We start from the raw sequence: 12946 nt of genomic DNA on the forward strand, positions 1-12946 counted from the left end.
ATTTAACTACCTAAATTAATGAACAAAGCCTAGTACGTTTCCGTTCAAATTTTCAACAAAAGATGGCGTATGAAATGCAACAATAGCAATGGCGTTGCACGTTATCACTCCCAAATTTTCAAAATTTTGAATTTTCTATCAACAGATTTCAAAGTAAGAGTGGAAAATAAATCGAAGTGATACGAATTATATAAGTGTTCGTAAGTTGGCGATAAAAGTGTAAATTCTAATCGTGAGAATCTGTTCATAATTTCGGACTAATGACTTTACTATATCATTTTTTTTTTCGATCTTCAAGGCATTATTGCCATGCTTATTGATTGTTTCCGCGGATATTGTTTACAAATCGTAATTCTTTTTGCTATCATTCTTATTTCAACGTTTAATTTACGAACATTCGATGAAACGTGTTGAGTTTGATTGAGTAATGTACTTTAATAATGAATTATCAACGCTGACTTACTTAAACCCAGTGCACTTCACATCTTGAACGTGTTCAATTGTTCCTAGAGGTTTGTTTTGGTTCATTGAACATATTTCATTCGAAATCGTGTAAATTTTGTAATAATTTTGACTTGATTTCGTTTCAGTTCTGCTAACCAGTACATATACTAATATGACGGAACAAGTCGAGGATAACCCCATTTTGAATAATCCCGAAGTGGAACACCGCGAAGAAGCAAAATTTAACGAAGTGCCTCTCAGCGTATCTATCAGTGCTAATTCGAATAGTGCCTCTTCTCCTGTGAATCCTAATCGAGACAATACCAGTGCGATAGATAGTAAGGTCGATGACAACCATATTGAAAACAACTCCATAAGTAAGACTTGCGAACAAAAAAACGATACAACGTCGAATGCAGTTCCTGGGCAAGCTCTCGGAAGTGATTCGATTTTTGATACGATTAAAAGCCTCTCAGTTCAAAATTATCGCGATGACAATAGTGACGATAATTCCGATTCGAGTGATTCCGACAGCAGTTCTACGGTTTCCGAAGAAAACGAAGACAGTGACAATACTTCATTGAGGTGAGTTTGGTCGTAAATATTCAGGGCAATGGCATCTCTTTCTGTGGTTAATAATTGCCTGTCCTTATTGTTTTATATAGTGAATTGACTGACAAAAAAGCCTTCTCTTACGCTCGTACCAAAGGAGAATTGACTTTGCAGGATTTACCTCCCATCGAAGATTTAACAATTACGGTAGAAGAAAGCAAATGTAAACCTATAGGGTCTGTGTTTAATATGGTTGACACTATGGGTAAGATATTGGGTAGTTGCTAAAGTTACCGTTGTTGACTTCAAAATATCCGTAGACTGTGCTGTTTCTGCAGGTTATGGAGGATTCTTCAAATAAATCTACTAATTATTAATTGTTGTTTAGTGATTGTTCAATCGTTTCCGAATACACCACCGCTTGACATCGACACTGTTTTGTTTTTGGATCGTGGTCAACGTCCATTGGGTAAAATTTTCGACGTATTTGGACCGGTGCATGAGCCGTTATATTGCGTACGATTCAATTCGCCCGACCATATTAAAGAGAAAAATATTTCCAAAGAGCAAGTGGTATATTGCGCTCCTCAAACCGAGTATACTTCATTTATACATACAGCTGAATTAATGAAGTACGTATTGTTATTTTTACTATTAGGTCAATTGTTTCGCTCCTTATTTAACCGTTTTATTGCTTTATAGGAATAAAGGAAGTGATGCTTCTTGGACGGATAACAACGAACCACCGGTTTCATGTTTAGATTTTTCAGACGACGAAGAAGAGGCTCGTTCAAAACGTCGTTCGAAACCGGTAAGTAACATTGCTTACACAAATGTCGATGAAATAAAAGTTTAGCATTTAATAATGAAAATTTCAATCCAGGTACCGGGTTCGAAACGCGAAAACCAAGGAGAAACCGATTCCTTCGTAAAGAAAATGAATCAACGGAATCTAGAATTAACTGCTAAACGAAAAAAAGAAGACGAAGCGAAGCAAAAACGAAGCCCGTTAATCAGACGAGTAATGTCAAATTCTAGCAGCTCCGTAGAAATGGTGAACATGAATTCGCAGTCGTGTTTTCCGCCGTTTACCGCCAACGATAATTATAAACTGAAATCGAGACCTTTTGCGGGCGATTCGTCTCGATTAGCGAATTTCCATCACAACTCGAGCAGTACTCACGTAAATAAATTTGACGGACCGTCGCAATCGGTCAACTACATGGTCGGCGGATACAGCTCACCGTCGAATTTCACATTCCCTCCACAGCCGTTTTTATGCTCTTCACCACGCCAGTTACCAAGTGTGGCGCCAACGGCGCAAAATTATCTCACCGTGTATTCTCGTCCTCCGATGCATTCTCCTATGGCGCCTTATTCGTCGTTCAGCTCGACCAGTATTCCACCGCTGCCGTCATTCCCTCCGCAGCCTCCTCCAGCGATACATCGGCCTTTACCGCCGCCTCCGACCATGCATCCGTCGATGCCTCAATTTTCAAATTTTAACCCCATGTCAGCTCTTCCGTTACCTACGACAATGCCTCAAGCTAATTTCTTCCCTTGCCCCGATGCTCCACCTGTACCTCAACAAGCCTTTATTCCGTTGAACGTGAGGCCTAACTTATCGGCGTCATTCCATCCGCAATTCGTATTACCACCTCCGCCGCCGCCGCCTCCTCCTGCTTCTCAACATCATTCTCAGCAAAGAGATAATTCGCGGCCGGATAGAAGATCCCAAGCTACACATCAAAGTAATTCCTTTTATCCTACGTCTTATAACTCCTAATTTATTGTTCGTTCTACCTTGGTTTTTTTTCTAAATAGTATTTTTTCCCTTTGAAATAGTCATTTTTCTTCTGCGAATTTTTAATAACGTATTACAGAAATTTCTGACTACGTTAATTGATCGATACATAGCGTATAAATAGAAAGAACTAGTCAGTTTTTTTTCCTTTTGTATTTTAAAGTACAAAGCTTCGAATTATTTATTTTATTGTTTATTTTACAAAGTACCGGATAATATGAAAAACCACCCTTTTTACGCTGGTGTCAATATAGTTGCATACGTCTACTCTTCAAAAAAAATAATAATATGTATTTGGAGTTAATTGATTCACGTACATACATTGTCCTGTGAATAATGTGACGTATCGCTATATTTTTACGTATTTTATCGTAGTATCTAAGTGTTTTGAAATTTCACGTAATAATGTTTTACGTTTATACTTAATATTTTGTTTTGTTCAAGGTCATTGTGTTTATTTATTGACTAAAAGTGAGCTTTTGTAAAAGCGCCGAGTTGTGTTTAAATATTTTTAATTTAGTATATTATATTAGAAAGTGTATTATTAATACTGAACCAAGTTCTATGCCAATTACGCTTACTCAAATTTTACAAAGACGGCTATAATTTCAACTACAAAGATATCTCTGGTGAAATAGTTACCCTGCCTTGTTGAATCGGTAGTTGTGCCATAAGGGAAAAAAATTAAAAATGAAAATAGTTCAATCTACGACTTCGCCATTCTATCTTGATAGCGAAAATTTCTTCATTATTGTTTCATGTTTGATATTCTGTTTGATGAAAAATAAAAATTTCGAGATTATTTAACATCGGAGCTAACAGCATTGGAGATATTAAAGAGTAATTGCCTTTTTTAATATTCTATCCATCTTATGAAAATATTAATCGAGTTTTTTGGTTTTGTTTTTATGTGTTTCGATATTATATTACAAAATGTAATCCACTACGCTGTAGGAACTTAATTTCACTATTTTTTATGTATTAAAAGTTGTTATAAAATTTAGTTTTGTTATTTTAAAGACAGGCGAAATTCGAAGACATGAACGAAAAAGAGTGCTGCAGATATATATTTTTTAAAAATAAATTTCTGAGCTGAAGGATTTTTATGTGAAAATAGAATAGGTATAGGTAATCTTTTCTTTTTTCATTTTTCCATTAAAAAAATGAAATTTTCAATTTTTTTTTTGAGAAATCGTTTTGGCTTCACTTTTTTTGTTCATATTATTTCAACATCTTGTCCTTTGAAGCTACTTAAATTGAAGAGATGTATGAAGATTTGCCGAACTCAACGATTTGAAAGGGAAAAGTTATTTGAAAACAAATGCTGATGCTGATCACCTACATATAATTGATTAATCCCATACAAGTATCTATTGTAAAAAAAAGTCACGTTTACAAAAAAGTATTATGAAACTTGTATTTTATAGTTCCTGTCTAAAATTGAAACAGCTACACAGCTAGAGAATACATTTGTATGAAAGATATTATGAATGTATGTATTTACTACACAATCCTGATCATGACACAATTATACAAAAGGCTAAATAATTTATAATCAAAGTAACTACAGCATTTATGAAAGAAGACTAACATATGTATTAATTAGGCAATGGCGAGCATCTACATACACAACAAGAAGGAAATAAAAACCAATCCATGAAGATACCTTTGCAGTCATTGTCTGGATCATATGACAATAGACGATGCCATTTGTACTTCTGTTCGCAACGGCAGTCGTTTGAACACCTTGGAGTTTCACTCTTCCTGCAATCAAATGTAATTCATCATCATGTAGGTATCATCTTACCATTATAGGTATCAATCAGTATAGTAATTGTAAACACACAGTACCACAAAGATGGTAAAAATTGAAAAACAAACAAAAAACTTACGAGCATACTTCTTGATGTATTGCTTGTTCAAAATGCTGTGTATTTACAATAGCTCTTACTTTACCAGCACTATTGGAAGCCCAGTAAGGTGTAACTACTTCTAATTTTGATTCACAGGAATCCAATCTGTAAGATAGTAGGTACCTATTTATTATTTAATTACCTATCACTTATTAATATTGCCAAGGTGGCACTCCTACTTAGCATAACTTAAGCATGTACCTATGATAGCCATATGTACCATAGCACACCTTCACCAAGGTAGGTATACAATATACATTGCCTACCTATGTAAAAGTACAATATATATTTGAAGCAGATGACTGTAATAGTAAGGTAAAATTATACCAACTAAAGGTATATGTAAGCATTTAAAGAGACACTCCACACTAGAACTTGAATTTGTTACTATTTAATAGTTATTGATTTTGTTACATAATCCATGTATAGGCTACATTGGTGAAGCAAAAAAAAAAGAACTGTTGGATGGGCCACAAGTCTGCATTAAATTAGGCATTAAAGGAGTAGCAAATTTTTTAGATGTGGAAGTACGCGTATCAGTTAGTTTACAGGTAGATTAGATAGGTAGGTACCTACCTATACCTAATGTACATAAAAGAAAGAGAAGGTGATTTGTAAGTACACCATCCATAAGAAAACAAAAGACAACAAGAACAAACACTTCAAATCGATATTGAAGCTTAATAAAAATTCATCTATGCACCACAACAGTAATCATTATGATGTTTTACCATATATAGAGCAGATGCAAATTTGCTGTTAAATTTACCTGCCGCTTTCACTTTGCGGAGTTTTTGGTAAAGTTTGACGTTTATTTAATATTCTACTGAAATACGATTCGCCGCCATATGTCGCTGATGGAGGCTGCGGTGGGTAATTGCGAGTACGTTTGTTTCTTTGCGGATCATTAAATTGAGGTCCATAATCGACATTACTGGTTTCAAATTCTCCGTACATTCTTCGCATTAATGCTTTATTATCGTCAATAAATTTTTCTATTCGTTCTCTAAAGGACGGATTTCAAGAAGAAGCTGGTTGAAAAGCAATTTTAGAGGATTGATATGTGAAATGTAGGTACAATACATACATTGGGTAACTGTTACCAGCTGTTGGACAAAATAATTGATGGTAACGTTTGATACATGGAGCTCCTCGAATTATGTCTCCACGAATTTCGTATCCTAAAGCTAATGATAATGCTGCCCACATTATCTGAAACAGAGAAAATGCAAATGTGTCACATATTTTGCCATAAATGAAAAATGAAGGGGCCTGGAATGAGCTAAAAATTGAATAATTTCCCATTTTTTGCCATGTAAGATGCCTCGAGGGCGATACGTTGAGACTGACACGAAGTCACAAAAGTACAATCTAGAGGATTAGTCATTGCCTCGTCAGCTTATTGTCCAAGAATCCTAACACGTTACCTATCAGTGAGCTTTATTTCATTTCACCTGTGTCAATTATTTACAGGTAGGCACCTTTATTATTTTGATGATTACTGAACAGATGGGCATTTCTGATTCCTCTACCCACAGACATATGAATAAAATTATCTTAAGTAAAATAAAATGCATTGGCCACACGATTACCAAGAATGAACTGGGTACCTAATAATTTTCTCAACATTTCAAGATATTGTGGATTTGTGCTCCAGCAAGACAATGTCGCGTTTTTTTTTTGTTTTTTTTTTTGAAAGAATTTCGATTTTGGGTAAATTCAATAAACTACAAGGCTCAGTTATCGCAGGTCAAAAATTACGCAATTCCAAGTAAATTCTTTTTTACTACCTACCAATTTTCTAACAAACATTTTTTTTTTAGATTTAAAAATTTAAAAAAAAAACAATAACTAAGTAAGTATTTAAAATTGAATGAAGTATACCTACGTAGGTACATTCTTCCTGTTTTTTGGATGAATTTTGAATACCTATAGGTATTTTTAATGATTTCAAGTTTCAACTTTATGAAAAAACGTTAATTAAACCATTTGAACTCAAGTCTCAAATAGATGAACAACATTTTAATGAAACTCAATTTTAAATTCTTTTTAAATGTAAATAAATTTTTTAAATCTCATTTTAAAGCAAAAAATAAAATGTCTATAAAATCTGAAGGTTTTTCGATTTTTTTTTAATTTTCAATGTTTTAAACACATTTTGAATTCATTTAAAATATGTACTTACCCAGAAAGAAATTCACTCAACTTTTTGGAAAAAGTTCTGTTTTGTTTTGAATTATGATCAAAAGTCAGTGAGATTTAATTTTTTTTCCTATTATTATCAAAGTTCTCTTAAAGACATCAAAGTTGATGAAAGCTGCTAAACTTTTCATTTTTGAAAGTCTATTGTGCCGATGAATTTTATCCAAATAAATCAAATATAATGTTATAAATTCATTTCAAATTCTATGTTAAAAATGGTAAAATAGACGTTGTTCCGTAGACAAAACGAATCTCACTTCGAGGGTACGGAAATGTGGTTCTAAGTTTTAACTGAAAATTGATTTCCACCTACTTTTAAAATAGGTAGGTACTCAGTCTGAAAATTCCTCAACCCAAGTACATAATCCTCAAAATTTGTAAAAAAAAAAAAAAAAAAAACATGTTTCACTCGAGTTGAAAGAACTCAGAGCATGATCATAGCTAAAACATGACCAAAATAGAAGATTTTAAAATTTACATTTGCCAAATTACATTCCTTCGCGTTCCATAGGTTTTTTAAAATCCCTCCTTCCCACCCTCCCACTCTCTAGACTTCCTGTCGGTACGAAAAACTGGCACTCGAAACGTAATTGTACATATTTAAAATTGACCACGTGTATTTTTTCATCTACTTAGGTAAGTTGGTAAGTATGTATTTCAGTATTGGTTTTTTGGAAACTGGTGTCTTATTACTTAATAAAAATTGGCTCGAGGGGTTTTAAATAATCATATTTGTATTAGCGATTTCAGCATTTGCATAAAGACTTTCTTTGAAGTACCCGATATGTACATTCGTGTAGTCCTATCTATTCTATTTTTGGCTGACGAGTAGGTATAAATTAATGCAAGTAAAAAATTTGATCAGTTATGAAATACCACCTGTATTTGTGACAATAAAGGTGATTTATTAGATCATTTATCCACCGAAAAAAAGAATATGCACAATGAGAAGAATAAATAATCGTCGAATGATACGTATTAGGTAAAATTTTAATTCTCATCTTAGAAAACTATAGTTCATTTCTTGCATTGAAGCCTGCCAGCAGATACCTAAGTAAGATTTTATAAATCATGAAGTAATAAACTAATTAGTAAGTCGCACGTAGAATAAATATCGCATAAAATCTATTTCATAAGTAGTTTAACACAATAAAAGATGGTAATTATATCACGCGATACCATATTTCAACACCCACTATACCTAAGTAGGCACTACACATACTCGTAAATACAAAAATGCATCAAAGTACGAGTATAATAATTCGAATAACGCGTCTATGAGAAATGCTTGCGATCACGCATGCGGGCTCTGTCGTTGGTCTCATTAAACCTTGAAATTTTACAATAATTTATCATCGTATAATATGCAATACAGACTATACACACGTAGGCATCGTTTTAAATTCGGTTAATATAGGTAAGTATCTAAAGTTTTCAAGTTGTGATTTTTTAAACAATCGATTTTCATCTCATAAAAATGAACACTCCTTTTTGTGATTCTAGGAATTCACACCTTACTATAAGTACATCGTGACAGTTGATTAAAAAAATACCTATTTATTTCATAAGCATGATGAGCAACAGTTGGGTTGTGCACCTGACCTGAAGTGACGTAGATTCGAAAGCTTTTTTCTAATTACCCACTTGTTGATCTTTTTCTTTACTTAATTTTGGCCGCATTGTAAGTATGTATTTTTTTTTTTTTGGTTATTTTTTTCCTGGAATCTAATCGAGTTATGAAGGTTGTGTTTCGTTTGCAATGACGCATGTATTAAAAAATACAAACTATATAACTTACAAGCATACCCCTTCTGTATGGCGACTAAAAATTTTAAAAAATAATAATTTTTAACTCTATTTTTTCTTAATAAGAGTAGGTATTTTGCAGGGTTCCAAAACGTCAGAGGAAATGATGAACATTTCGAATACATAGGTAGGTATTGTATGTTTACTGTTTTATTTGACTGAGAATTATCATTTCTAAAAGTTATAGTTTGCTGTCATAATCACCGGATGTTCTGAAAATTAATTGCTCCTCGCAGAATAATTCTAATACATACCTATGAGGTGAGTAACTAAGTAGATGAAGAACAAACTCGATTATTTGAATAATGTAAGTATACCTATGTAGTCTTGAAATAAAGAGTTCAAGGATTAAAATTTATATTAATCGAAATTGTAATTTTTTTCGCCCAAATTTAAGATCAAATCAATCATATAATAAACAAGGGTGGGTGGTAAAGTAGACTTATGTAGGGCATAGTGCCAATCTGTAGTTCAAATTGAACTATAAGCATGGAGAATAAAACATTCTTCTGCAAGCCATTCTTACTCTTCATGAAGTGTTACGTGAATTTCAAAATTTTCCACAATGGTTCAGGAAGAAAAATTTAACAAAACCGGTTCAATACACCTTTAACCCACCTTCAATACTGAAAGCATAACATCATCATTGTTTAAAAGGAAATCAAAAAATTGAGAACTAAAGATACATATAAATCGAAACAACGGCTTCAATTTTGAAAATATTACACAAAATCATTAATCTTTGGATAAATTTATCAAATTATCATTTCAATTCCTTTCCTCAAACTTTTTTTTTTAATTTTTTTAAAAATTAGTTTGAGATAATTGAAAAACGAATTATGTTGGTAATAAGTAAGTAAGTATGTAACAAAATAAATCTCTAAAAAAAATAAAAAAAAAAAATTGAAAAATAAAAAAAAAGTTACGCTTAGCTCTTTTTGCGGGATACGAGTAGGCAATTCTTCCTGCAGGTATTCTGTTATAACGCCGAAGAAGGCTGAGAGTGTAAGAGCGGGGTTACATATTCACTCTTGAAGACAGCGAACAAAATTAAAAAGAATTTTGAAGTGAAGATAAGTAATTGTTCAATAAGAATCCGGGCTTATGAGCGTCGTAAAGATGATACGCGTTGGGCTAGGCGAAATATTCACATTTTAAATGAATTTTTATCACCCATACTTGTAGACGATATAGTACAATAAAGACTACGTACCGGTATCTGTACAAGACTGCCATTATTGACTTTTGGATAACTATACAGTGGTACGACAGGAACACTACCGTTCTTTAAAAAAATCGGCCCTTGAATCGGCGTCACCGTTGGCAGTCGATCATCGTTAAAATCATCGTCGTAATCGACGACGACGTGAACTGATGTTTTGCCATTTCGAGGATCTGTCCCGCCGGTAACCCTCGTATATGTCGGCTGATATGACTGATACGGCTTTCGAACAGATTGCTGCGACGTCTGCCGATCCTCAAAACCGAACAATTTTGGCGGTACATTTTGTTGCGCATTGGTATAATAAACTGGCGAAGGAGACGCGGTTTCAGGAACACCGAAATAACCAGCTGACGAATAAGGTAAACTAAAATTCTGCACAGACATTACAAATAGGAAAAAAAATTTAAAACTAGGGCGAAAAAACGCATCACATATAGGAACAATTTACGTTACTGATAACTTTTTTTTTAGAAAAAAAAGGCGAAAACCGCGTTATAAAATATCAACCCATACCGACGTATATTAGAAAAATTATTTTAAAAATTTATCTCTGCGAATACGTTAACCTACTAAACGAACTGGTTCGTTTTTACTGCGATACTGGTTCTTTAAGACTTGACTTCACCTTCTGATGGTACTCTAATCCGATCCAGCCAACATTCAAGTTCGGATAGACATGTTGCCTGCCTTGTAATTCGAAGGAACAAACGCTTTTGCCATTCTAAACGAGTAAAAAGTTACCTCCCTCCATCCCTTTCTAGTCACAAATATAAGTGAATTTATTTTCAGTCATACGAGTATCATAATTACATTTCCCCAGTGTCTTTGTTTTTTTAGGCTCCTTTTTGTACCACTTAATGAAAACGTTTCGTTTAAATTTTTCAGAAGTACCTACCTGATATGATATTTGACGTGAATGATTCATTATTTTATCACAGGTCAGTCACAAAACCTCAATAAGAAAAAAATAGACAATATTGGTTTCGGTTATTCTGAAAAATTGCACCGATTTGACATTGAAGATCTTGGTGCCAGCTCGGTGACCACTGGTGCCACGTGTCGGCGGCGACTGCCACCGGTTCAAGTTTGTTTTGAAAACTGTTCTCACCTAAATTGAGTTTAGTGATTCGTTTTGGTTACTTATAAATCTAATGTGGTTGGTTTTGGCGAGTAATTGAATTAATTAGGTAGGTATTTTAGCAAAACAAATCCTCTTCGAACACGAATGTGCGTATGAAAGGTAGCCTATCTATAGTTGCGAAGGTATAGTGTGAATATTGTAGGTACAGGCATTGATTTTAGCGTTAAAATCAATCTTTTTGATACGATTTTTCTCTTCTTTTCACCTGTGAAGAACACTTATCAACGATGAGAAATTTTTAAAAAAATGATTTAAATAAGTAATTATTATTCAGTACCTATTCTGTAATAGTTGCAATTTTTCTCATCTACATCACTTCATTTGAATAAATATTAAGGAATCCATCTCTAAATAACGCTGTAATTGTCAATTCAAGTTCCCCTGAACATACTCGCCTCTATCTACGAATGCCCTGGGTACCATACTGACCGTTTTTTGGTTTCCCCACTGCTGTTACAATTTCTCAATTACGTTACTTACACTCGTCGATTACGCTTTTAAACCCGTTCATCGTGAGCACTGAGCAGGATGAATGAATACCAAAAATGATAATAAACACGACAATACCTATCTTCATGTGTGAAATACTATAGTAAAGACAATTAAATGATCTGGTTTTCCCAAGGTTATGAGATAATACACGCCGAAAACAATGTGTAGATATAACGACGCAAGAAAACTATTCATATACCAACTCGTATAGGTAAGGTATACAGGTAAAGCAAATCTAGGCAGAGTTAAGCATCAAAAAGTATAATAATACAGTATGATTCATTGCATCGAGAAACTCCATCCGATACGCTTCATTCGACGAAATATGTCGTCAAAATATTCGCGCACGACATCCAAGTACCTTATCTATCAGTACACTATACAGATACACTGGGTTCTCATACAGCAATTCGTGCTCGTGCAATTACTGTAATTTTTTCAACCTGCCAAGCAACTGGTATATTACAAAAGGATGTGGTATAGGTACCATAAAGACCATGGTAAAAATCAAAAACGGAACTACGTGTACGAGTGCTCGATTGTTTTTCGATCTTGAAATTGGAAAACCCGCAAAATTTTAATGGTTTCAGATAACATCGTCATCTATTTGCAATGTTCATCCCCTCATCCGGGTTCAAGTGGTTTGGAAATTTTTCGACGTAATCCACTTTTATATGAATTGTCATTGTACGAGAAGGATATTTTTGTGACGTTATATGAGGGCTTGATAAAGACGTAAATGTTTGGAAGTTAGCCAATGGTTTGTAATCATCGAAAACATTTGAATTTTTTTCAAATTCAAAACAACGACCGTGTTGGTAAAATGTTCCATGTCATATCGATTACGAACGAATTTATAATTACAATGTACCTATAGGATGTACCTGTACCTACTCTCTGTGAACCTGAATAGTTTAAAAGTTGAATCAATTCATGGATATGGGCGTTGTTCCATTGTACCTGTGTTCGTGATTTGGTACCTATAATGACTGATTGAGAAATGACGAGTCGACGAGCATAAAATTTCAGAGCGAATCTTGATAAACATCGAAGCGTTATAAAATTTAAAAATTAAGAATTATGGGGCAACAGACTTCTCATAACATACTGTCAAAAACGTGAATTGCATAATATTGGGTAAACATACCTATAGCTGTGTTTACAAATTTATAAACTTTCGTTATAATGTAATGAGAAATGAAATTATTTTTTCAATATATGTTTCAAATCAAGCTTTATATTATATACCTATGTAGGTATATGCACAAGCAAATGTGATAATAGACATACTAACACTAAAAGTGCAAGTAAACAGAATTAGATATAGGTACATACATAAACTTGCGTGTACCTATATAATCTTTCCC

General features: G+C 33.6%; 2 protein-coding genes and 1 long non-coding RNA gene across 3 annotated transcripts; 2 read left to right on the forward strand and 1 right to left on the reverse strand.

The window, feature by feature from the left end:
* Nucleotides 1–60: 60 nt before the first annotated feature.
* On the forward strand, nucleotides 61–3799 carry LOC135835843 (H/ACA ribonucleoprotein complex non-core subunit NAF1). Its single transcript, XM_065350285.1, has 6 exons — nucleotides 61–512; nucleotides 591–1029; nucleotides 1110–1261; nucleotides 1385–1628; nucleotides 1699–1807; nucleotides 1880–3799. Exons 2-6 carry the CDS (start codon nucleotides 617–619, stop codon nucleotides 2780–2782), a joined length of 1821 nt encoding a protein of 606 aa, XP_065206357.1. The 5' UTR covers nucleotides 61–512; nucleotides 591–616; the 3' UTR covers nucleotides 2783–3799.
* Nucleotides 3800–4280: 481 nt separating this feature from the next.
* Nucleotides 4281–10586, reverse strand: LOC135835845 (protein spaetzle 3-like). The gene is made up of 5 exons (XM_065350288.1): nucleotides 9935–10586; nucleotides 5801–5925; nucleotides 5483–5719; nucleotides 4693–4818; nucleotides 4281–4564 (listed from the first exon to the last, which is right to left on the reverse strand). The coding sequence occupies exons 1-5, from the start codon at nucleotides 10328–10330 to the stop codon at nucleotides 4399–4401; spliced, it is 1050 nt and encodes a 349-aa protein (XP_065206360.1). The 5' UTR covers nucleotides 10331–10586; the 3' UTR covers nucleotides 4281–4398.
* Nucleotides 8117–9091, forward strand: LOC135835848 (uncharacterized). Its single transcript, XR_010556958.1, has 2 exons — nucleotides 8117–8332; nucleotides 8419–9091. It is a non-coding gene; the product is annotated as an uncharacterized LOC135835848 (long non-coding RNA).
* Nucleotides 10587–12946: the final 2360 nt, after the last annotated feature.

The sequence above is a fragment of the Planococcus citri genome, chromosome 2 (assembly GCF_950023065.1).
Source record: "Planococcus citri chromosome 2, ihPlaCitr1.1, whole genome shotgun sequence".
Classification (NCBI taxonomy): domain Eukaryota; kingdom Metazoa; phylum Arthropoda; class Insecta; order Hemiptera; family Pseudococcidae; genus Planococcus; species Planococcus citri.